Source organism: Panicum virgatum, chromosome 7N (genome assembly GCF_016808335.1).
Source record: "Panicum virgatum strain AP13 chromosome 7N, P.virgatum_v5, whole genome shotgun sequence".
In the NCBI taxonomy this organism is placed as follows: Eukaryota; Viridiplantae; Streptophyta; class Magnoliopsida; order Poales; family Poaceae; genus Panicum; species Panicum virgatum.
In genome coordinates, this window is record NC_053151.1 from 46,089,085 (window position 1) to 46,114,960 (window position 25,876).

Genomic DNA, 25,876 nt, shown 5'->3' on the forward strand with positions numbered 1-25,876 from the left:
CCTCCTTTTTTCTCTCTCTCTCCCCCTTTTTCCCATTTTTTTTCTTTTTCTATTTTCTTTTCCTTTTTCCCTTCACCCTTTTTCCTTTTCTTTCTTTTCTTCCCTCCCTTCCCTCCTTCCTCTCTTTCTTCCCCGTCGCGCCACCCCTCACGCCCTTCCTCCCAGCCCGGCCCGCCTGCCCTGCGCACGCCTCACCTCCCTCCCGCACGCGCCGGCCACGCCCCGCAGCCGCCCGTGCGCCCGTGCCCCCGACCTGCCCAGCGTCCACGCCGCTCGGCCGGCCCACGTGCGCGCACGCACGGCGCTCGGCCCGACCGCGCGCGTACGCGCTCTCTGCGCCCAGTGCCCCGAGCCGTGGCACGCGCCGCGCCACGCCACCGCCCGCTCGCCCGCGCGCGCTCCCAGCCCGCGCACCACCCCCGGCCCGCGACGCCGCCACGACGCGGCCGCCCGCTCGCGCGCCACCCGCCCGCGCCACGACACGCCGCGCGCCCCGCCGAGCCAGTCCGCGCACGCGGACCGCGTGCCCGGAGCGCCGCCGTGACACCCGCCGCTGCCAGCCTGCCGCTCCCGCGCACCCCCGCCTCGCCGCCTGCGCCACCCCGCTGCGTCCCGCCCCGCTTGCGCGCACGCGCGCACGGAGCACAGGGTTGTGGGCGAACGCGTCAGGCCGCAGCGACGTGATCTCCGCCGAGCCCACGTGCACGCCTGGCCGCGCCGCGCGCCGCCCGCCGCTGCCCCGCACAGCGCCGCCCTGTGCTCGCCTGTGCCGCTGCCGAGCCGTCGCATCGGCCCGCCCTCGACGCACCCGCTGCTCCGCGACGCGCAAGAATGGCCGGAGCGCCATAACTCCGCCCCGCCCCGCTCGCCGGACGCACCTACCGGCCGCCACCGGCTCACCCTACCCCCACCGCCTCTTTTCTCCTATAAAAGGGGCCCCGAGCTCCCCGGCCAGCTCCACAACCCCACCCGCCGGCCCTAGCCCCCTCTCCTAACCTGCAGCGCCGCCGCCGCAGCCATTCCCGCCCGCCGCCGCCGACCCACGCCGCCCCGCCTCTGCGCGCCATCCTAGCCCGAGGTGAGGCCGGGATCCCCTCCAGGGCGTCACCCCTCCCCTTTCCCCTCACCCCCGGCCGCCGCCCAAGTTCAGCGCGCCCGAATCGGGCCGCCGCCGGCGAGTCGACGCGCCTCCCCTGTTTCCCAGCATGGGAGGGAGGAAGGGGATGGCGATTATGCCAAAAACCCCTCCCCTTTTCCTTTATTTCTTAAAGAAACATTCCACTCTTTTGCCTTTTTGCAGAAATACCCCCACCTTTAGTATATTTGCAAATAAACCCTCTTCCAGTATAACTTAACCTCAAATATACCCCTGACCTCTCCAGAATAACCCAAAAGCTTTCAAAAAATTACAAACAGATCCCTGCCTACTTAAGATTATTTGCAACCAGGCCCCTGGCCCCTTAACCAACCCACGAACCTTTATAAAACCTATCATTTTATGTACCAAACGAGCTCTAATTAACCCGAAACTTTTACCACGCCACTCATAACCAAATCTTGGCCATGCCATTAGGGAGACACTCAAAAATGCCACTTCTATCTCCATATTTTATGTGATTCCGATTCGAGCTCAACGTTAGATCTTGTTTTGATTAGATGCTTGTTATGTGTGCTGTGGACCGCGGAGTGAACGAAGGAGAGCCCGTCAACGAGCAGTACTGTGAGCAGGAGAACGAGGATCAGTTCCGCGACCCCGAGCCCGAAGGACAGGACTTCCCCGAAGGCTTCGAAGACGGCAAGTTCAATCCCATCCTTTGATGCATGTTTCTGTCCTAGTTTTTATAAACACAACCCAATGGCCTGTTTTATAAACTGCATATGTTTTACTTGCATGAAAACACGGTTGGATAGCCACCCCCTTGATTTGTGATGACCATTCCTTGACCACCTAGATTAATGTCTGATTTTGTTTGGACGTTAATCGATATTAGAATGCTTAGGACTTTACTCATAATACTATTTGATTTATAAAGAAAATGTGTGCGTGTGGGAAGGGGAAAAAAATGTGGATTTTCGAAAGATGAGTATGGGCGAGATGGACGGCATATCTGTGCGATTTGCCGATTGGTGTGCTTATGCCTGTGTGGCAAGGCAAAGAAGGGAGATATCCATCTTGTCGCGTCTAAGGACCGAGTTGGTGTGTCATCTCACCTAACTCCACTATCGTGCAAACCACTCGACCGTTGAATGGGCAACGGCGTAGCATAAATCCCACTAGTTGGTGTGATAGCCATCAGGAGAGCTGAGAGCAACGGGTGTCTAAGGAGAAGGGATAAGCCTCGAGTGACTTATGCCCGGTTATACCTAAGTGAACGGTCAATGACCCCTTGGTGCATCCCGTGATGGCTAGTCAGGCTTAGCTATGGTGGGTAATGGCTATGTTGGGATCTACACCGACACGACGGTGTTCGAGTTGTGGTATCCTACTTGTGGGTAAAATTGCACACCTCTGCAGAGTTAAGAATCTATTCGAATAGTCCGTGCCCACGGTATTGGGCGAGTTATGGTGTGGTCACATAACTAGTGTTTCCTTGGGATGGGCTGGTGTGAGTTGTTTTGGGAATTGGTTCCGGCAGTGGTGCCGTGTGCTACGGCGGACGGGGAGTCCGGTAGCAGTTTAAAATTTGGAAACTCCGTGCTACTTCTGAAATTGATTTTCATAAAGGCTCTCTTTAAAATAAACCCCTGCATGAAATATCGTTTTTCCGCAAATTAAACCGTAACCTTATCCTTGCTTTACCAATGCATATTATTTTGATATAAACCCCCCCTCCGTGGGTGTGTTTGGACTTGCTGAGTACGTTTGTACTCACCCCACTCTTACTTTTTATAGAAGAAGATCCAGACTTCGTGCCAGACGACGCCGAGTAGGGTTACCGTTCTACACCCAACCTTGCCTGTGGAACCGGCCCTGTTGAGATGCCTCCGCTGTCGCAGTACTCTGAGCCCGTAGTAGACCCTATGTGGTTTGCAGTCTGGTGTTATGTCGTGGCCTGGTTAATTATTATTATCATATGTATCGAGTGTCCGCCAAGGTTTGTAAGGTTTTGAACCATCTGATGTAATAAATGTGGCATCAGCCTCCTGGGACTGATGTTTTGTATCACATTTTAGTCTTCTCTTATGAGGGGACGTTTCACTAACTGAAGCCCCGCACCAAAGTTCGGAAGAGCCTAGGGCTGAAATAGTTAGCAACTACCGAGAAGGCAAGCCCCGGACATAACCTATATTTTAAATTAATATCATTTACTGTATTACTTACTTGTGCATTTACAGTTCTTAGGATTTGAATTGAAACCCTAGATGCATGATCCTAGGAACCTATGTACTGAACACTAGACTTGAGTTCGACTACTTGCTAAGCTTATAGGACCGGTAAAAGTCGAGTGATTGCCTGTCACTCGCGAGCTTTATAGGAATTGCCTGTTTACTTCCTGTTAACAATATAAGGACGACGGACGGGGTTGTGATCGATATCATAACTTCAGGTGAGACCCCGTCTGTGTTAATGAACTTGCTAAGGTCGCGGTGTGTGGTAGCGTTGGTTAAGTCTTTAAAATTACTAGCCACATGCCGTCAATATGGTACGCGGCAAGCCTAGTAGCCGATTGGACCGGGGAGTGGATATACCTGATACTCTCTCTTAGGGATAGGTTTTATTTTTATGTTGCGCAACACTGCGACTTCAAGGGACAAGGGTGGACCTCGTAGAAGGGTGGACCTTGGAGCCCTGTAGTCGGGGAGAGTGTTCCTATCCACAAGCCGGAAAGAAAGGTCAACGGTTGTTTGGGAATGATCCGACGGTGTTCCAGACGTGTGTGCTAGGTTACCCTTGCAAGGTTGAATTTCGATTCAGAATCGTCCGCCTCTCACGATGAAATGAGACTGCTTGATCTCTTTGCCACACAGAGTAAGAAGAGCAACAATACTTTAATCAATCTTGATGTTTGCTTAGATTTCTACCATGTTTGGATAGTAATTGCTTACATAGAATGGTTAATCAACTAGAATCTTGAAAGTTAAAACTTGAAAGTAAGGACATACTCTTTATTGCTTTTCAGCAAAAGGAAAACCAGAGCCTCACAAAACCTTGCATAGTCTAGTTAAAGTGGGTTACTTATACTCGTTGGCGGTTAAGTCTTGCTGAGTATTAGAATACTCAGCCTTGCTGTTGGAACCCTTTTTCAGGTATGAGTTTCGAGGATCAGATCGCTAGCTTAACCTATCCTTGCTCGTTGCCTCCTGGCTGGTCCGTAGAGTGGGATACGTCTCGGCCGGCAATGGCTATGACGAGTGATACCATGCTTGGGCTAGCCTGGTATCCTTTTTTTCGATATGTTGTAGCCGTCGTGTTTTACCTTCCGCTGTTTAAACTCTGAACTTACCCTTATGATTTGTATAACTGTTTTACTTAAGTTGGCTTTGTAAATAATGTTTTGAACTGGCTTGTAATCTTTACTATGCCTGTGTTGTAAAGTTATGGTTGTAATATCTCTGAACTCGCCTTCGTGCGGGGTATGCTTGTTCGATCCGAGAATCGGTGGTTGTATCGGGACGTTACCCGACAGACCAAAAATTGTTCCGTTTGAAGTGCGTTTAAGCTAATGTTGCCTTTATGGTGATGGCCTGCGCACTTGAGCCGGGATAATTTAGGCGGTTCTGCCACAGCTGGTATCAGAGCTGCAAGCGTACATCAGAGGTGTTGGAACCTTGAAAACCATTTTTCCGTATAAAATTGGAACAATAAAGAATTTTGGAAAACTACGTTGGATTCGTTAAGAGTTGTGCATAGAACGTAAAGTCCTAGGGAAGTTATGGGAATTATTAGGTGGTTATTTATGTATGGTTTATGTTATCTGACTTCCAGCACTTTACTTTTTGTTAAACCATACTCACAAGCAACTCAAACCTGGGACCTAGCTTGGGACCAACTTAGACCACCCCCTCTAGCCACTTCGACCTTAAAACCCAGGTGTTAGAGTGGGGGGCTTTATCACTGGACCAACATAATCTAACGATGCTAATTAATCCATGATTAATTAATAATTAGTGGATGGTACTGTAGCATCACTGTTGCAAATCATGGATTAATTAGGCTCATTAGATTCGTCTAGTGATTTACAGCTCATCTATGCAAAAAAATTTATAAATAGACTTTATTTAGTACTCCATGTCGAAACATTCGCTGTGACGATTTTTTTGCGTTTACGGGGTTTATGGGGTGGAAACTAAATAGTGCCTTACCTGTAAAGGGAGAGGTACAATTGCAGCATTCTATCACCCCTGAAGTTCTGACTGGCTGAAGGATAGGCAGCTCCTGAAAAACCATCCGAGAGGAGTTGGCTTCCATATCAAGAGAGGGAAATAGTGGTGCCGCTGGAGGAGTCTTAGCCTGAAATGAACTGCTACAGGGCATGTTTAGTTCGTGATTTTTTTTGGGTCGGCTACTGTAGCACTTTCGTTTTTATTTAATAATTAATGTCTAATCATAAACTAACTAGACTTAAAAGATTCATCTCATCATTTCCAGCTAAACTGTGCAATTAATTTTTTTTAAAACTACATTTAATGCTTCATGCATGTGTCCAAACATTCGATGTGACGGGAAATCTTGAAATTTTTGGGAACTAAACAAAGCCTATGTTTGACACTTGACAGTGTGAATGAAACGATGGATGCATCCGGATATTATTAAAAATAGAAATCTGTATGGTTTTATAGACGCTTTTCACCATCTGGCAGCAGGTAAGCCCTTTTTCCTGAAGGAAGCTTACATGCGACCATCTCCTAAATTCAGGCCCGTTCTCACCCCATAAACCCCATAAATGCAAAAAAACCATCACATCGAATGTTTTGACACATGCATGGAGTACTAAATAAAGTCTATTTACAAATTTTTTTGCATAAATGTGCTGTAAATCGCGAGACGAATCTAATGAGCCTACTTAATCCATGATTTGCAACAGTGATGCTACAGTAACCATCCGCTAATTACTGATTAATTATAGATTAATTAGTATCATTAGATTCGTCTCGCGATTTACAACCCATCTGTATAAAAAATTTTATAAATAGACTCCATTTAGTACTTTAAATTAGTAAAATTATAACGCAAAAAAAATTTGCGCTTGAACTAAACAGACCCTCAGTTAGAGAAGCAACGCACCCTCATCAGATGATCTATTCTAGAAAGCCACTGTGCTGCCTCTTCTCCCCACACGCTCACGGACCCAGGTATTCCTTCTCCCACAGGGTAACTGCCTTCTCCGCATCCTTCCAGCGTCAGCTAGGGGCCGCGCGGCGGCGGCCATGGCGGGCACGCGCCGGGAAGAGGGGGAACAGGGAGGGCGGCACGCAGACGCAGCGAAGGGCACGGGCGCCACTACGGTCAACCGTCGCTGGCCAGAGTTGACTGCAGGGCATTATTTCATAATAGCCCCTGGGTAGTAAATTTCCTTTCATTTACATCCCTGATTTGGATCGCGATCCAATTCTGGTCCTATTTTGCCTGTTGGATCGCAATCGTGCTGTCCATATATACATCTAGTACCTAGGCGGCTGTAAGATTTTACAAAAAAGGCTTTAAACACGTTTTATGTCGAAATCCCGATCCGAGCTTGGGCCCACTTTTCCGATCAAACTCATGCGACCGAGATCTACAATGTCAAACCAAGTCGCCAAGAAACTTTTATGAAATACCCCTCTACTTCTATATCCCTTTAAAGCTAATGTCCCTGGTCCGAGAGGGGAACAGCACTCTGGCCAGCGCTTGGGTATTATATGTGTAATGTTTAATTTGTTTAAAAGAACTGTAATATTTCTCCTCATGTAAACATCACACAGGTCTGTTCACAATTAAACTCCATTTTGCTTCGCATTTTCTCCCTCATATGTTTGGAAACAACAAGTGGCAGCACTGGCGAGAGCAAAGGTTGTTGAGACTCGTGCATTATTTGGAATCCAGCTTCAGGCGTCTGCTCCATTGCAAATTTGCAATCAGCTATACTGTCCAAAAGGAATCCCATGATTGGTGCATGCTTGGGCCCATGTTGCCAGTGTCAGCCAAAAAATTGTGCTTTGATCAAGACACTGTTGTGTCCTACAACAAGATTCTTTCCAGGCAACTAATGCCATAGGTACTGGTCAGAGCCTCAGAGGGGAATTCCTCAGAACGAGAGCCCTCCTCTGTCTGATTGTTCTAACGGTCTCTTGCCATTGGAGTGCTCCTAAACTGGCTCACACAGTGTGGTTACCAGTCTAGGCACTACTTGCTGGCGAAGTGTGCCGGCCACTTTCGCCTCGAGGACTGTGGGCTCGAGACAGTCTTTCCCCAGTGCCATGGATTTGTGCACCAAACAATCATTTGTGGTCCGTTCCAAGGTTAAGATTGATTGCCACTGCGCAATTCAGGAGTATTATGAGCTGCTGATCAGACAGACAATGCTGAAGTTGCTGTTGTGTGCATTATTGGATCTTGCTGATCACTCCAAGACTGTTTCTGCAGATTCATGGGCTCAAGGTAGTAGCTGCAGTCATTGACGTTAACGAACAATTGTAACGGGACCAGAACCTAGGACAAGACAAAAATGTCAGTTTGGAATGAATTATATGCTAATCATACTTTCTTTGACCAACCAAAGATGGCTACAGAACTGTACTACTATATATATATATTTGCGATAAACTGTACTACTATATAACTGTACTACTATATAAATACACAGGAAAAATATACAGATGTGTTTTGAAGGTGAGTTTGAGATTTGGACTCATCCCCTTAATAACTAGACTAATCAAACATGTGCATGCATGGACCATGCACTCGGTCTGCGACTCATCATCAAGCTACTTCTTGAGTGCCACTGCTGATGCCGGCCAAGGCCAAGCACCGTGGCCACCAGATTGGACCACAGTGTTTAAGGCTACCAGTGTTTGAAGTCAATAAATGTCTGAGGCCACAGTACAACATATCAAATAGACGAACACCAATTCAATGAGCTCGACTAGGCTTCGTACCAGTACGATGCGGCTATGCAGATCTCATTCACTCGCATGTCTAATCTCCGGAGTCCAAAGAAGAGCAAATCGTTCCTCACATGTCCAAATTTTGGTACCAGTATGAATCCAAACGCCCGAACCTTGGCCAGTCGTCACAAAATCCCAGTGAGGTCAGTGGCACGGCAGCAGCAGCAGCCAGTATAAAACCAACTGCGTATGATGCCCACGAGGGCAAACTTTGGTCAAATTTTGCAGATGCCAAAGCGGCTAGAGGACAAAAGTATATTCAATTTCATAGTCACTGGGAGCGTCCAAAACCGCCGGGCCTTGTGACACACTGACACTGGACGTGAGAGGATAGGGGGGCATAGGGCGAGGCGCGTGAGCGCATGTTGACATGAGATGCCCAGATGGGCCGGTGAAAAGGCCAAGACCGGGGCGGACACGGGCAGCAGCGCCACGCTGACACAGAAAGATGTGGCGGGGCAGCAGCAGCATCCCGCCGTCCCGCGCCCATCCCTCCGTGCTACTCCTCCTTGCGTGCAGGGGTAGGGTTCCGGTCTCCAGTCTAGGGACCTCTGTTTGACCCCCATAGTTTATACCACAACCAAAAAGGATAACCCTTGTTTAGTTGCTCTCAAAATTTCAAAATTTTATAAGATTTCATGTCACATCGAATCTTTGAACACATACATGAAGTATTAAATATAGCTAAATAAAATAACTAATTACACAGTTTGTCTATAATTTGCGAGACAATTTTTTTAATCTTAATTAACCCATGATCGGATAATAATTAACAAATACAAACGAAAGTGCCACAGTACTTTACACCCAAAACTTTATGTATCTAAACAAGGGCTAACATAGTTTGGAGCTTTGGGATGTAGAGTGTTAAAGGTGCACACATCTCTAGGAAAAGGGGTTAGCTTTCTTAATCTCTGTTGTTACGCTAGTATAATGCTACTGTGTAGAAAGGATAACCTTGTGTAATAGGAGAAAAGCTTACTATGTGATTTACTTGTAAAAAAGGCTGAGACTGTAAAGAGGATAGACACTTTCTGTGTCGAACAAAAGGTTGGATTAAGGTTGCTGGTACGACCCCTAGTTCAGCTGCAAATGTATGAGTTTCTAGGGCAGTACTTGGTGCCAGCTTTGAGCGTGCTCATGTGAGTATGTGACGAGACATTTGTATTTGTGTGGAAGAAAAAGGTAAAGGTTTATGGAAAGAAATTTCTCATGGCTAGAGGAAGTGAGAAACTGACCTGTGGGCTCCTGTCTAGTAGTAGTCTAGTAGCTCTGAAGGACTAAAAAACACGAGACGTGACATCGCCTTGTTTAGATCACAGCTATCCCAGTCCTTCCGCTCTGGACCTCTGGTGAGTGGCGACTGGTGTTCTCCTTCTTCTCACTCTTCAGTACTCACCCTCCCTTCCTCGCTGGCCGCTCACACCCACCCTGCAAGGAAGAATGGAGTACGAAAGGATTCATCAGAAAGCCCAGGTATGAGCTCTACGCAAGCCAGTGCTGCATTTGATCTAAGCATCTTGCTGGCCACTCAATTTGCGTTGTAGTTCATCATGTGAGTGCGGCTTTTATCCCTTCGTTTTCCTGACTGCGTTCCCTTTGCTTTCTTTGGGGACTTCGTTTTATTGCAATAGATGGGAAACCTTCGGGGGGGGGGGGGGCGGTTCTGAAGCGCATGAAGCGATAATGGCTTAGTACAATGTTAGTTGCCAGTTTCCGGTCAATCTGCTTCCTAAATGGAGCCAAAGAATCTCTTTCGCCATGCAGTGCAAACCTAGCTGAAATGCTTAGTCAAGAATTTGGTGCCGTGACAATATATCTTAGTATTTAGCAAATTGTTTGTGATTATTTCACTAATTTGCAGCAGTTAACTTTTGGCATCTTGTTCCTGGCTGAGAAGCAGTATCCTTCCACTAAATCTCAGCTGTGGTTCACATCTAGTTCTGTAGAGTGCTACATATTACCCTTTGGCTGACTCCCATTGTAGCATATTTTCCAAGGTTTTGGTTTGCGTGTGTGCAAAAGCTACCACCTTGATTGCATTATTATCAAGTTGCTGAGAAAAACTTACAGCCTTAAGGTTCCTGCAGGCTGGTGCCCTTTCTCCAACAAAGCTAAGGATGAAGATTATGGGGGCCCACAATCGAGTAAGAGTTATCACCAGCAACTCATCATCGCGAACATCACCTGCAAAAAACATTGAAGCGTCACAAGCGCAGAACAGGCTACTAGTCTGTGATGTTCTTGAAGAAGGTACAGAGTACAGACGAATTGGCCGTTTATCTGTTTACTTACCCTTTTTCTTGGATAAGTCAATAACACATCATTCTTGTTCTGCAACAGTTTCAGACAACTCAGATGGCACCAAACACCCTTCAGCAATTAACAAAACTGAAGCAGTAGGAAATGATTCCGCATTAGATGTCAATAAGATTCAGAACACTTCCAAGAGTTCAGTTCCCCAACCAGCAACAAGCAACTCGAGCATGATACATCCAGTGAAATCTGTGGAAGAAGACAGTACTGAATGTGATAGTGGGCTTGACAATGCTAGCACTAGTAGCTTTGAGTTCCATGGAGGTGAGAAGACGGCAACGCAGAATCCAGCAGTGGGGTATTTCTCTAGACAGGCTTCCTCGAAGTGGAATGACGCTGAGAAATGGATCGTGAACCGGCAGAATGTTAACTATAACATCTCCAAAGGCACGGCACAGAATCAGACTGTAAACCAGATGAATTCTGCTGCAGCCAGGGGTGTCATTGTGCCCAAAATTTCTGGTCGCCCTGTGCAGAAAATGAAGAGAGTGAATCCAGCTTTGTCTGCTCCACGCAGCATATTAGAGAGGTTATCTTTTGCTTCGTATCAGCCAAAGTTGGTTAGGCATGCATGTCCAGTTAGTAGTTCTAGTGCTATCCCCGAGTATCGCAAGGCAACTGATAGTGGTTCAGAAATAGAAGTGAAGCCCTGCAACGATCCAAAAGGTAACTTTTTCACATTCTCGAAAAAAAGGTTACTTTTTCATCTATATTAGCCAGAAGATTGTAACATGAAGCAATTATAGAATATTGAAGCTAAACATTTGTTTTCAAAACATTCTTAAAGTTGTGTGAATTGTTATGTGCAGCTATTTCAACAGTTCAGTCAGTGTCTGTGAGAGATGTTGGCACAGAGATGACTCCGATACCTAGTCAGGAACCTTCAAGGACGGGAACTCCACTTGGGTCAATGACTCCGACTCGAAGCCCTAATTGTTCGATACCATCAACACCTGTAGAAGGGAGATCAGTAGTATCACCTGGAGAAGACAACACAGATGATGGACCCTATTTCAACAGAAAAGGTGGCACACATGGAAATGAATTGTCAGATACTGAAATGAGGCTCAAGACAAGGCAAGAAATTGCCGCTCTTGGTATACAGCTAGGAAAGATGAACATTGCTACATGGGCCAGAAAAGAAGAGCTAGAACTAGTCTCTGCAGCACCGAGCATTGCTGATTTGGAGAGGATGAAGAAGGAATATGCTGCCTGTGCGGCATCATATGAGGAGGCAGAAAATACTAAACATACAGCAAGGTCTTATTCTCTGAATATTTGATCATTCTTGTTGGTTGCATCTGCTACTGACTTAAAGATAGAACAAAAAAAATCTAAAACATCAGTTTTGTTCATCTCGTCATGTAATGGAGATTGTATTCCTCAGATTCAAAAAGGAAGAGGTGAAGATTGAAGCTTGGGAGAGTCGTCAAAGAGCAAAAATTGAATCTGAAATGAGAAGAATAGAGGTACATTTCCACTTTGCGTGTTATCCCCAGTTCACCTGGCTTTCTTTTTTGAAAATGGAGTAGAGCTGGCTTTCTTTGCATAAAATTCTTGCTCAAATTTTGTATGCATTAATCTTGCATATCTAGTAATGTGCTAGTAACACTGAGAATCACATCATGACAGGAACATGCTGAAAGAATGAGAAGTGAGGCCATGGCGAAGATGGCTGAAAAGCTAGAGATGACACGCCGCATTGCTGAAGAGAAACGAGCTTCAGCCAATGCCAAAATGAACCAACAAGCAGCAATAGCAGTTCAGAAGGCTGAGAAGATTCGCCAAACAGGACAAGTTCCAGGATCAAATATCCTGTGCTGCAGTGGCTGCTTCTGTGGACCTTAGATATTCAACAAATAGTATGTTGAATGTAGTGGTGGGAAATCTAAACTCCACCCTCTAAATCAGCATTCCTTGATTTTAGTGTGGAAACAGGAATGTCTGGTTAGGTATTCAGATGCAAACAAATACTTGTTTGTCATGTAAATTATTCCAATGCATTTTTTAAATCTTGGCTAGTGTAAAAAGCACCCATTTAATTGTTGGTCAATGAAGGAGAAGTCCTCAATCAGTAGAAAGTAGAGATGACAAGCTGTGATTGACAACATTTTACAGGGTCGAACCACATTGGTTAGGCTGTGTCAGTAAAAGCTTTAAGATTAGTTAACTAAGTTACTTTCCCTCTTTCCTTTTGTTCTCATTTGTTGACTCTGACAGCTAGCTAACGTGATGACAGCTCAGGCAGAAAGCGGTTAATTGCTCACTAAACAGCATTGTATCACAACAGAGAATATATGGTGGACTACAAAATTAGAGGCTTAACTCCTTTCCTCTCCATTATGCTATTTCTGAACGGTTCAGTTTGACAGAAGTGTCTGCCTGTCTGGTCATCCTAACATGACCACAATACTGTACCACTGAAATTGTCACATAGAGCATTGATTATTTAAACAGAGAATGTGCTTAAGAAAATATGCTATGCAAAGTTGAAGAGCTCTCGTTGAACCCTAACAACAACGAAACAAGATATAAACCTTCAAATGTAGCTGATAGAATAGGAGTTGATCAGCTTACTGTGTGGTTCTAACGTTTTAGAGATTGGAGCACCCTCTTCCCCACAATATAAATGATTGGACGACTCCTCTGCATACCAGTAAACTCTGTGATAGTATTACTTTGCAGAGCATTAGACTGAAACAGAAATTCTGAATGTGGAACTTACAACTGTACAATACCACCTTGAGTCAAGACTCAAGACACACAAATCTTCCAAGTAATGGCTACTCCACGGATAGCCAAAGCTTGTCTTAATTCTTAACTTTTAATTTGGATACTAAGCCAGCAAACACAACAAACATAACTAGTGTAGTACTCGGATTGCTCGCATCCAAATCAGGCAAAGTAAAAAGTGGCACGACGAAATTTCACACGTCGAATATGAAGTTATGAACATGTCTCTATTGGTAATTGGTAAAGCATTATCGTGCCTCGAAAACAAGTGTTGGCATTAGCACAGTATGGTCACTTACTCACATATAGGCACTAGCAAAGCATGGTTGATCAAGGAAAATTGCAGAGTGTAATCAGCTTATCTCAATCAAGCTTCTGCAAATGGCAAGGCATACACCCTGATTTTGTATTTCAAATTGTTGAATCGAGCACAGGTAAGGCTATGGGCATCAGAAATAATGCATCACAAACAGTAACTGGATTGCCATGTTTAAATTCTGTCAAAAGATATTACGGACAGCAGTACAACCTATTATTATCGATAAAATCTGCAGTTTCGTGTCATTCTGACTTCTTGTATTCAGGTTGAGGACTCGGCATTCTGATCACTTGGATAAAAATCTCAAAAACACAGATCATTGTACTCTGTGAGAAGCTTGTAATATTCGCAATGACAGGTGAAAATTGCACACTAAATCCAACCCCTAAATCGCCAAACCGCGCAGCACCGCGTGCGAAGGGACGAAGCGGCTCCACCGCTCGAGGGAAGGCAAGGATCACCTGAGGGGGGGACGTGAAGATTCCAGCGACATTTTGGTTTGCACTCGCTCGAGCTTTTGGGATAACTGCGACGGCCTTCATGTGGATTGCGATCCCCGACGAACAGAAACTGGCGGCTCCATCCCCGTCCGCTCGGCAACCGTCCGGCGACTGGGAGCCATCTAAGACAGGGTTTACCTTTTCGTTTTTTTTCCCAATCCCGCCAACTGCCAGAAACAAAATTTCGGCCGAAATTTCGCCGAAATTCGCTAATTCCGAACAGAAAGAGAATTCAAATTCAAAAACGAAATTCCGATGAATTCCGACCGAAATTTCGGTGATTTCGACCGAAATTCGGTGATTTTCGACAGGAAAATGATGTCAATTGTGATTTTCCTACTGTTCCCGAGGTCAAATGAAAAACTTTTGAATACCAACTTTGTTCAGTTTTTCGAGATCTACAACTTTTGTTTCAGGAACTTTTTCATTTGAGCAATGGTTTGAAAGTTATTTAATTATTTCAAAAACTAACAATTAAAAGTCTTGTCATTTCATGTGACAACTTCCATTTTCTCTCTTAGACCTTAACTAGACTTTTATTATTCTTGTTATTGCAGATATGACTATAAAATTTCAGGGACATTGGTTGATCCAATTGAAAGTTGTTTTAAATCCAGGACAAATATGATTTGAATTGGTTATCAATTCATGTGACAGTGTTTGAAATTTTTTTTGGATTCAATTTGTATAGAGAATTGTTAAAGCATTCTGAAAGGTGTGCTTTCCTACTTCGTTACCTCTCATTAGACTAAAAAGATATAAATTCTACCTCATTAGACTACAAATAACCTTGTTTTTCAACTAAAATGCAATTTTAGCCTAGCAAATGATCTTAGATTTGAGTGTGTTCTAGTCCTATTTGCTTAGAAAAACACCTAGTTTTTTATCATATTTTTTTCCAATTTTTTCCAAACTTTTTTGAATTTTTAAATTTGAAAACGAAAAATGATAAAAAGTACCGAAATTTCTTTTCCCGGTAACTAGCGGAAACAGAAAATTTTCCGAAATTTCGCCGAAATGGTTAACCCTGATCTGATCTAAGAGCGAGGCCGAGAGGCGAGAGGTACTCCTGGTCGCTACGCCATCGAAAGCCCGTCCACTGAAGGCGTACACTACCTGCGCCGCCGGCTCGGGCCTCGGGCGCAATCTGTTTCGTGCGGCCATTGCTGGTCTGGCTCGTCGTCAGAAGCGGAACTCGATTGGAAGACTGAAAAATAAAATCGAGACGACTGAATTTTCAGATAGCTCCTCGTACATTTGCAATACCTATCTTCTGCTTTTCATTTCTACATTTCAGCCCTGCAAAACCTCTACTCAGCAGGGCCTTTATTCTTCGGGTGGAGTCGAGTACTCGAGTAGCAGGCCCATTGGGCAAAAGACAATGCCTTCGCTCAAAACTTTTAGACAATTTAGATTCTAATCTTCTATTTTAAATCAGCCATTTATTCCGACAAATTTACAATTATGTTGGACACGCTGAAACTGTGTTACAGTGCTTTCCAAGAATAAAAATATAAAGAGATTCCGAATCTATTTGGTGTACATAATCTATTCTGCTTTGAGATTTTTGGTCGTGATAAATAAGTTATACACTTATACATAATGTATTACCTAAAGTTTTGACGGAGGAAAGTATTTGTTTCACACAAGTAAAACGATGTTACTAAACGCCGAACTTATCATGTAGCTATTTTTTGGGCTAAACGATATTTGAACGAGCATCAAACAAGATGATAAACTAATTAAACAGCACGACTAAACCACGTATGCGCAAAGCGGTGTAGCATTCGTCAAACCTCAGCACCAACCTGGGCCACTGTGGCACTGAACCACTGACTAGTGGCCCCTGGTACACGAACACCCGGCCATCTTTCTGCGGCCAGTACAAGGGCACGTACGAGTACGAGTGCGCTGTGCTGTGTGTACGACTGGTCGCTGGGGCCCGACGAATTCATGGCCCAGCGAGGCAGTGTCTGGAAAACAACCGCTTCGACCAACCCTGCAATTGCTGCACGTACGCCGACCGGGGTAACTGTAGCCGGACCGAATCCTGAAAGATCGAATCTCGGAAGCCAGTGCGGCTCTGCACGTCTCCACTGACAGGTGTGCCCCATGTTCTCCTGGGCCCACAAGCAGTAGGAAAAACCATCATGCGTCCACAGCCGGCAGGAACTACCGGCCCCGACCCCATGCCACGTCATGAACCCCCGAAAGCCACTACCACCGGAAAACACTTTTTGTCGTTACACTGCGAGGCGGTCCCACGAAAATTTAGGCCCACCTGACAGCCTGAGCGCAGCGTTTTAAACGACCAGGGTACACGATAGGGTGATGGTAGCGGGACCTCCTGGCGCAAATCTCCGTCGCCACCGAGGGATTCAAACTGCTCTCGCTGTCGCCTGGGCCTACGTGCCGCGGACCCCAGCGACAAGAGACGCAGCCGTATATACCCGCACCTGGACGGAGAGTCCCACCCAGTCCAGCTCCCCATGCCGCATCGAGACGAAGCCTTCCATAGATTATTCTCCCCAAAGTCTCTCCCTGCCTCTCCTCCCATCCCCGCCTCGCGATCGAACCCTCGCCCGCTTGCTTGCTTCCCTGCCTCCGCCTCCGCGCCCTCCCTCTCCCCCCGCTCCTCATCTCGCGATTGGCGAATTCTAGGGTTTCGCTACGGCCACCCGGATCCAGCTCGGCTCGGCGAGCGCCTCTAAAGCTTCGGATCGCGCGACCGCGCTCCGCTCACTCGCTGTCCCGCTCTGCGCCGCCGCCGCCAGCGCCACGACAACGGCCAGCTGCTGTGCCTGGGGTTGGAGCCTCCGCCGCCTCTCTGTTGACCACCGGTGAGGAACCCCGCTCCTTCCTCGAGCTCCCAGCTGCTAGCTCTCAACCCACTCAGTTCGATCGCGTCGTCCTGTGATTTGACATGTCGGGGGGGGGGGTGGATAGATGTTTGCGGGTGCGGCGGAGCTGGCTGCTGGCCTTGCGCAGTTGGGAGCTAGTAGGGGAGTGATGTCCGTTTGTGTTTGTGCGCTTGCTTTTTTGTGTGTGTCTGGGTGGGGGCGACCGTGTGTTGCTGTGTCAGTCGTCGCTTTAGCTGTCTCGCTTTGGTGCTTGCGGAGCTGGAAGCTCGTAAGGATTGCTTTGGATTATTTAGACCATTTGGACTTTTGAGGCGGGGGACTGGAGAGGTGGGGTAAGCGTTGATGTGTCTTTTCATGTTTATTTTCCTGACTCTGATGTGATCAACTCCTGAATTTCTAGTTTGTTGCTTCCGAGTGTAGCTGTAAGAATCTGTTTGTTTTCCGACTCTGATGTGATCAACTTCTGAATTTGTAGTTTGTTGCTTCTGAGTGTAGCTGTTTGAATCTGGAAGCTCATTGTGGGTGGTTTGCGGCTGGCTAGCTGTTGCACACTAGTTTGAGGATCTCAGAAGTGCAGGAGATCCGGGGTGCTTTTTTACTGCATATTTTCTGTTTCCATTCTATATTGGAACAACTTTTTGGGTAAGGATGCAATCAGAATTTATTTTTCTGTTGTTTTGGTAATGATGCTTAGGCAATTTTTTTTGGGATAAAGATGCAACTGGATTTTATTCTCCTGGATTTTGTTGTTTTTTAGCTTTCGCGATGTTAGTGCATTATCATGTTATGAATGGAAAGACGAATAGGGAATTAGCTTTGTGTGGGTAACTTGTCAGGTGGTCAATTGACTCAATCGTAGTTTGCTTCTGTTCTTTTTCATGCTAAAATACAGGACTACTATTTTTTTAGTGGAAGACAGTTTCGAGTGGGTAGTTTTCATTGTGTAAAGGATATATGTTGTTTGTACCGATGCTGCATTTATTCATTGATGAAACTTTGCCCTGTGTCATCTCACAATCAGCTATTTGCAGGATATGGTCTGAAGTCTGGTATCAGCACATGATGTGCAAACCTGAGCTCTAAATCTGCTTGGCTTGTGAGATCGTGACAGTGCGGATATTGGCAGAATTGTCACTGTACAAGATGTTTTGGCACGTGCCTGGACTCTCCGCTGCATCACCTGTGAGTCCCTGCACTCTGATGTATGTGTTTTGATTTCTTGAGTTACAATTATTTATTAACAGTGTATTGCTTTATCTTGTCAGGTAGATACTATTTTGGACAAGGAAAATTTTAAGTTGGAGGATCTTCTTGATGAGGATGAAATAATCCAGGAGTGCAAAGCACTAAATACTCGCCTAATCAATTTGTAATGTTTCTTTTTCTAGAGCACTATTACATTGTGGTTGTCCTTTTCCTAAATTAGTGTTAAGTTTAATTTTGGTAATGAACTGTATGTGTGTTCTTGCTATTGCAGTCTGCGGGACAAAGTTCAAGTGGAGCAACTGCTTCGTTACATTGTGGAGGAGGCATCTGAAGATGCAGAAAAGAAAAGGATATTTAGGTAACAAGGCTAACTAAGGCTGAATAAAACCCATTTCCTGCAATCTCATAATTTGGAATTTTTTTCAACACCATGGAATATCACTGTGCAGATTTCCATTCATAGCTTGTGAAATATTCACATGTGAAGTGGATGTCATCATGAAGACATTAGTGGAGGATGAAGATGTATGTTTTACTTTGTAACCTTGTTAGCACCTTGATGCAATACTGTTAACTGTTGCCCCAATTGTGTGCACGAATTGTCTTCTGCAACTGATATAGTTGGGATCTCTATGCAGCTTATGAATTTACTGTTCTCTTTCCTTAAACCTGACCACCCTCATGGGACATTATCAGCGGGTTACTTTGCCAAGGTATTGTAGTATGTATCTATTTACTTCTGGAAGGAAAATATCAAATTATTTTTGAGCTACATTTTAAAAGTTCTTATTGATCTTGCAGGTAGTGATTTGCTTGATGATGAGGAAGACACTCCCACTAGTTAGTTACGTGCAGGTTTGTGTAGTTCTATTGTCAGTTTTTACCCCCCCCCTTCTTTTGCTCTCTTGTGTTCTGTTTGATTCACTGGTCTTACATGTTTGTTATTCATCGTGCTCATGCATTGGTATGTCTAATAATCCGTACTATGCTGTCCGAGTCAAGTTTTTTTGTGGGTTCCAGTTAACCTCCACTAGAGTCCAGCTAATATCTCGATCATTAGCTCAATATTGGTAATGAAATTATTACTACTAACCCCCTTTTGGGGAACCTAAACTGTACTGCTTGATGGTTATTACATCCATGCAATGTTAGCAGATGTTGGAGGTCTAACCACCTGTAAAGACTTCCATATATCTCCTTCTTACCCAGTATGTTGTATCTAAAATCAACGGTGGAGTATGCAGCAATTATTCCCTAACTGTTGCCTTTCTACAGGGTCATCCTGAAATAGTTAGCCAACTTGTTGATCTTATTGGGATTACTTCTATCATGGAGGTCAGCTTTCTCTAAAACTATACTATGGTTGCAATTTTTAATTTTGTCACTGGAAAAAGGCTTGACACCGAAAAAAAAAATCATTGTCGATACTGACAGATGATGTCTTGGCCCATGTCAGCATTATACACAGTTGTTATTTTTGAAAAAGTAGTTTTCCCATGCAATGAATTAATGCCAGTTTGAATGCTTGTTGGTTTGTACAGGTCTTGATTCGCTTAATAGGTGCTGATGAAACTATGTATTCAAGTTATGCGGATTCTATGCAATGGTTAGATGACATAAAAGTCCTTGAGATGATTGTTGACAAGTTCAGCACATCAGTAAGAACTAAAGATTACTTTTAGCATCTAACCTTGTCAGCTATCCATTTATCCTGTTCATTGTTTCAAACCACTTTGTATCTTCTGATATTTGTATAAATGTTGTTTCTCAATGGCCCTCACTGAGCTTATGAGAAAGCAATTGCATGCTCTTATCACAGTAAGATCTTGCTTATAACTTTGTCTTAGTTTTGGGTCAAACAGCACTGCTGCTTACCAGTGCCAGGTTAGATTCAATGGATGATTTGGAACGCTAGGCTCTTGGATGTAATTGACGTGTCAAAGCACAATAAGTCATGTACGAAAGCATAGTTTTTTGATGTCTCAGTATTAGAATACCTGTTGACTTGTATAATATAGTGATCCATTGCATTAGCTTAGTTAAAACTTTCTAATCAGAACCTATATAGCTATCTTTTTCTCGAACAGCGCAGGAATACTGCACGTCATTTCATTTAAGATAGAAGAACCTATATAACTATCAAAGTTCTTGTTAGCATCTCCCTCAGATTTGAGATGCTGTGGTCCATTTTCTGGTTCACATTCACATGTTTGTTGAGTAATTGTACTTTATGGACACATTTTCTTGGGAATTAATTAGCATTTGCAGTCAACATGATTCTTTTGTCATTTAACTTATATTGCAGGATTGTCCTGAGGTTCATGCAAATGCCGCTGAAATTCTCTGTGCAGTAACAAGATACGCCCCTCCAGCGCTTGCTGCAAAGATTTCCAGTCCAAGGTGCTTTTGAGTTGTACTACTGTTTATAGTTATCAAAATTTTATAGTCTGAGAACATTGTCTTTTCAATTTGATATTCAATGTAGTTCTGGGCATTCTTTTTTCACTTCACATTTGCAGCTTTGTGGGGAGATTATTTCAACATGCTTTTGAAGATTCAAGGCCTAAATCGGTGCTGGTCCACTCATTGTCAGTGTGTATATCTTTGTTAGATCCTAAGAGACTTGTATCGGCTTCCTACCAGGCTTTTCGTAGTCAGCTGAGCCATGGAACACTGGTTACCGCAAGTCCAGAAACAGTAAATGGGATGCTGGACAGCCTAGGTTAGTGTCTGTTTATTATTTTACTAAAACCATGTATCTTTCCATTTGGAGCCAATGTAGCTACAGCTATCTATTGTGCCCTTTAAACTTCTATTCTCTTATTTACTACGGTATTTCAGGTGACTTGTTGAAGCTGCTGGATGTTTCGTCTGCTGAAAATGTTCTGCCAACAACTTATGGAAGCTTACAACCTCCTCTTGGGAAACATCGCTTGAAGGTACGGTGCTTGGTTCTGTAATTATTTGCTGATTTAAATAGTTGTGAAACGGCACGACAACTAGTCCTGGAGAACTAGATGTTTGATTTCAGTTTCTTTGACTTGTAGTCATATAGAATATCAGGTTTTTTTAAAAAAAATTATCTGTTGACATTATTGTTGGCTATTTCTTTTTCTTTTTCAGATTGTCGAGTTCATCTCTGTTTTACTGTCAATTGGTAGTGAGGCTGCTGAAACACGACTGATCCATCTAGGAGCAATCAAGAGTGCTATAGATCTATTTTTTGAGTAAGTTATATTTTGTGAATCTGCGTACCAAAAACTTAAAAGCTGACACTGACTTCATCATCAGGTACCCATTTAACAACTTTTTGCATCACCATGTGGAGAACATCATCGGGTCCTGTCTGGAGAGTAAGCAGGATCGACTGATTGGCCATGTCCTTGATGTGTGTAACCTTGTTACAAGAATTCTGGAAGCAGAGAAGAACTCTGCTCTGTCAACAAATTTAACGAAGGTTAAAATATTTGCCTCAGAATATCCATTATTTACCTATGATTTACTTTATCAATATCTTTATTTCATTTTTTGTGTGCTCACTTTATTTTTCTTGCAGCATACATTATCTGCAGAGGGAAGATCTCCACCGAGGATAGGAATTGTTGGTCATATGACACGCATAGCTAACAAACTCCTTCAGCTGGCCAATACCAACACCATGGTCCAGTCACATTTGCAGGTTTGAGTTTAATGATCATTATATAGATGAAAACAGTGCAATTATCACTACTCACTTGCAATTTTTCTGATGATCCTATGTACAATGCTCAACAGAAAATAATATGTAGGCTAACATTCTTTGTTTATTTTCCCCGTGTCGATTCTACAGCCTGCATTGAACTTCATGTGAAGTCAGAATGAGTGGCATCACCCTTGAAGCTCTTTGATAGAAAATTTCTTCTTGGAAATTCTGAAATATGCAAGTTAAATTCATGTGCAGATAATACAAGATATTGTGTCTGAGAGTGTAACCAACTGCAACACCCATTGTAGCTAATCATTAATAAAAGATAATGCATCTAAGAGCCAGTGTAGCTTAACTGCAATATCGATTGTAACTAATCAATTGCTGGCAGAATGTGCACATTAAGGTTTGACACGTTAGTCTTCAGATTTCAGAGAGATGCCATGTGCCAATTATGGCGTTCGTTGTCAGCTGTTAATCTTTATTGGTTCATCTTTCTGTACAAGTTCACTCCTAAAAAAACCTGCTCATGTAATTTGCTTTTGATGACACAACCAGCTGCCAGTTTTATTTTTAACATAACTACTTCGGTTGCAGCAAAATTCTGATTGGATCGAGTGGCATGCCAGTATCCTAACAAAGCGTAATGTATTAGAAAATGTTTACCAGTGGGCTTGTGGGTAAGTACACTTTAGCATCTTTTATGTTTTATCTTGTTCAAGTCTTCTTATTTAATGGCAAATTTGAATTCTTGTTTTACTTGCTGTTCGTTGTTATGAATCATAAAAACTGCATTTTACTGACAGATAGTAGTATTAGTTATCTATAATACAAAAACATGCAGCTTTTCCACACGTCCGATAAAAAGAAAATAGTATTGTGATTTCTTTAAGGAACATTGCACAGATGTTGACTACATCAGAGTTGATGGACTATGGATAAAAGCCCCCACCCCTCCCACTATAACACCTGGGTTTCGCCGGGCACTAGAACCTGCTGCGGGCTACGCCGGGCTCGCACGCCGTAGGGGGAATGATGGACTATGGATAAAAGCTCCCACCCCTCCCACTATAACACCTGGGTTTTATGGTCGGGTTGGTTAGGTGGGGCGCGCTAACAAGAGTTGCTTTGGTATCCGATCCTATATTGTCCTTGACTTCTTGCTAGATTTGGAAAGAACTATAATCAACAACTGTTTGTCCAAAACCTCCAGTCCCTTGCCTACAAGTTATGTCCATATGCATACATAAGGAGTGATCAAATTGTATTGAGCTCCAAAGCATCGTCATCCTCCTCCACTTCTGCCACTGTGATCTGCAATCGAAGGACAAGAGTCAATTTCTGTTAGGCTGGTTCCAACGGGGGTCGGTACCGACCCCCGCCGGTCGGTACCGACCCGGCTACCGACCCACGCCGGTCGGTAAGCGCGGAAACCGAGAGTGTGGGGCGGTAGCGCTACCGGCCGGGCGGTCGGTACTGACCCGGCGTCCGGTCGGCTGCCACATGGCGCTCTGTGATTGGCCAACGGCTGCCACGTCAGCTAGCCGTTGCAATTAGCCGTTTTTAACCGTTTGAACTCCAAAAAATTCGAAAAAAATTCCAAAAAATCACGTGGTTATTGTGTCCAAAAAATTCGAATTTTTATGTAATTTCCGAATTTTTAAATTTAATAAAATGAGGTTATTGTGTCCATTTAAATTATAAAAGAACGCGTTCTGAAATGGTTAAGTCTGGAATGGAAAAGCTGACGTGGCGCTGACGTGGCTGTGGGCTGAGGCTGCAGGCTCACTGATGGAGCGCTGGGGTCGAGTGGGCTGGCGAGAGCTGACGTGGTGCTGATGTGGCTGTGGCTGCGGGCTGGGGCTGCAGACCCACTGTTGGAACCAGCCTTATGCCAGTGAATCTGAAAAAATTCCCTGTATTTTTTACTGACGTTTGTGTATGGAGCCCATATGTAATTGACATTATTGAATGGCATATGGTGGGTTAGGAAACCAATAACAATTGTGCGATGTTTCAGATTTTCCATCATGTCGAACTAACTGAGTAACTGCTGGTTCTTGAATTATATGGAGTTACCACAGACTTCGGCTGCTTTAATTTTGCTATATGTCCTGCATTTACTGGGAAGAACGATCATATGCTGAATTTCTGTCTTGCTTCTCTGGTTATAGTCGACCGACATCACTGCAGGATCGTGGTAGGGACAGTGATGATGAAGACTTCCGAGATAGGGACTATGATGTGGCGGCACTTGCTAGTAATTTAAGCCAGGCATTTAAATATGGTATTTACAGTAATGAGGATATTGATGAGGTCAGTTTCTCTCACTTTTTCTCCACAGCACAAATTTTCATTTATATTTAGAGGCCAGTTTCTCTTGTCGAGCAACATTTTTTCAGCTAGTGTATAGGTTGTATATGCGCTTGTATTAGACTTGATTAGTGCTGTTGCTTTTGGTGTATATGTAGGAACACTGATTTACATTAAAAGATTGGATCATTGTTTCTCCTGAAATTTAATGCTGAATTTGTGGATTCTGAAGTATAATATTCTTATTAGGGACCTAAGCAAGTTTGGCTGTAGATGCAAACATTTACAATTTAAAAATAAAATCAGTAAGTAACTTTTTGTTTATATGATACATGCAGACTCAAGCATCACTTGAGCGGGATGATGAGGTATTTTCAGGATTTGCCTTTTTAGATTGTTGTATCATATTTAACTAGACCTGACAACATTTTGTTACCTGATATGTTCATTTATGTTTCTCTTTATTACTATTTGCCGCAGGATGTATATTTTGATGATGAATCTGCGGAGGTTGTAATATCCTCTCTTCGCCTTGGAGACGAACAAGACAGGTTCATTCTTTTCTATGTGCTTTGACTACTGTTGTTCTTTGTATGCGCATTTGATGTTTGCAGAATTTCAAGAACTGACTAATGAAGATATGCTTTGCAGTAGCTCGCTCTTTACAAATTCCAATTGGTTTGCGTTTGATGAGGACAAAGCATTGAATGATGTTTCAGTTAGCTCAGAAGCTTCCCCATCCCCAAATTCTGACATATCCGCACCCAAACTGGATGATGGGAATGATGAAGTAATTCTTGGTGAAGTTATAGATGACACAAAAGGCTCTGAACCATCTTTACCAGATACAAAAGTTTCTGAGCCACCTTTACCAGTCTCCAACAAGGACACAAATAAAGAGTCTGGCCAGACAGTCCTTGCAAATGGTACCATCAACAAGTTGGAAGACGACATCAGACCACCAACTCCTGATGTAAAAGAGAGTCAACCTGAGTGTGTTGAATGGAGGGAGGAAGAAGCTGAACCTGGTGGTGTTGCTGAGAATGATACCACAGCTCCTGTTTTTGGGCTTGAAAATGAGAAGCAGCTGGATTCAATGAATGGTGTCGTGTGTGAGGCCAAATTAGGAGAGGAAAAGGTGGGTGATAATGTCATGCCTTGTGAGGCCAAATTAGGAGTGGAAAACGAGAGGGCTATTTCGTCTGAACCTTCAGCGCCTGATGCCACAGCAGAAGCAGCAGTACCAGTTTCATCTGATGTTGATTCAATGAAGCATCTTGAACCAGTTTGTGACAGCACATGATGGTGGATGGCATATAATGATGGTTGATGGATATGCAGGCAGGATTAGGAACTGGTCAACGATCATATGTGGATTTTTTATTCTACACAATTTGCCTAGGGTGGTCCCCGACATGCGATAGAGCCTCAAAGATTCAACTGTTTGATGGAGCTGCTTATGTTTGATCTGCAACATAATTTGTTGGAGGTTCGTTGCTGTGTGTGCCTGTGTAAATGCTGGCAGTCTGTGGGCTACATACGAGGCACAAAATTCTTAAAGTAGTCAGCCTTTTTCTTTCTCGAACGCATAGTAAGGTTCTGTTTGTGTCACCCTGGTAAATAATTGATAGGTGAATAGGTTATCTGGTCCGGATGCGTGTCCTGTACTATAGTTGGTGCTATTTGTACGAAAATTTTGACTCGAATGCAGTCAGTTGATTGTTGTCATATTCAGAATTTGTTCGAAACTCTTGTATACTATAAAAAATATATCTTCTTTGTGCTTAATTCTTTGTTTTGTATAAACGACCTCCAGTATATATTCGCTGCATGCAACGAAGAAATGCTGCCAGCATAT

General features: G+C 44.0%; 2 protein-coding genes and 1 long non-coding RNA gene across 8 annotated transcripts; 2 read left to right on the top strand and 1 right to left on the bottom strand.

Annotated features, from left to right (window-relative positions):
- Positions 1-6,798: 6,798 nt before the first annotated feature.
- LOC120682375 lies at positions 6,799-14,075 on the bottom strand. Of its 5 annotated transcripts, none has more exons than XR_005678385.1 (6): positions 13,915-14,075; positions 12,979-13,047; positions 10,381-11,381; positions 10,157-10,272; positions 9,324-9,516; positions 8,277-8,636 (listed from the first exon to the last, which is right to left on the bottom strand). It is a non-coding gene; the product is annotated as an uncharacterized LOC120682375 (long non-coding RNA). The 5 variants fall into 5 exon arrangements; XR_005678382.1 differs by having other exon boundaries at positions 10,381-11,050; positions 11,271-11,381; positions 12,979-14,075; XR_005678383.1 differs by lacking the exon at positions 8,277-8,636 and adding an exon at positions 6,799-7,630 and having other exon boundaries at positions 12,979-14,075.
- Positions 9,390-12,485, top strand: LOC120682373. The gene is made up of 6 exons (XM_039964237.1): positions 9,390-9,561; positions 10,176-10,338; positions 10,429-11,067; positions 11,211-11,661; positions 11,789-11,870; positions 12,034-12,485. The coding sequence occupies exons 1-6, from the start codon at positions 9,529-9,531 to the stop codon at positions 12,247-12,249; spliced, it is 1,584 nt and encodes a 527-aa protein (XP_039820171.1). The 5' UTR covers positions 9,390-9,528; the 3' UTR covers positions 12,250-12,485.
- A 2,354-nt stretch (positions 14,076-16,429) lies between the features above and the next one.
- On the top strand, positions 16,430-25,806 carry LOC120683190 (serine/threonine-protein phosphatase 6 regulatory subunit 3-like). Of its 2 annotated transcripts, XM_039965217.1 has the most exons (21): positions 16,447-16,793; positions 17,290-17,456; positions 17,846-17,996; positions 18,080-18,183; positions 18,292-18,378; positions 18,470-18,545; positions 18,659-18,733; positions 18,822-18,875; positions 19,296-19,355; positions 19,562-19,678; positions 20,326-20,420; positions 20,540-20,742; positions 20,862-20,959; positions 21,144-21,247; positions 21,312-21,477; positions 21,577-21,699; positions 22,303-22,385; positions 23,880-24,021; positions 24,357-24,386; positions 24,499-24,569; positions 24,670-25,766. In XM_039965217.1, exons 3-21 carry the CDS (start codon positions 17,958-17,960, stop codon positions 25,319-25,321), a joined length of 2,379 nt encoding a protein of 792 aa, XP_039821151.1. In that variant the 5' UTR covers positions 16,447-16,793; positions 17,290-17,456; positions 17,846-17,957; the 3' UTR covers positions 25,322-25,766. The 2 variants fall into 2 exon arrangements, with proteins under 2 accessions (XP_039821150.1, XP_039821151.1); XM_039965216.1 differs by lacking the exon at positions 17,290-17,456 and having other exon boundaries at positions 16,430-16,793; positions 24,670-25,806.
- Positions 25,807-25,876: the final 70 nt, after the last annotated feature.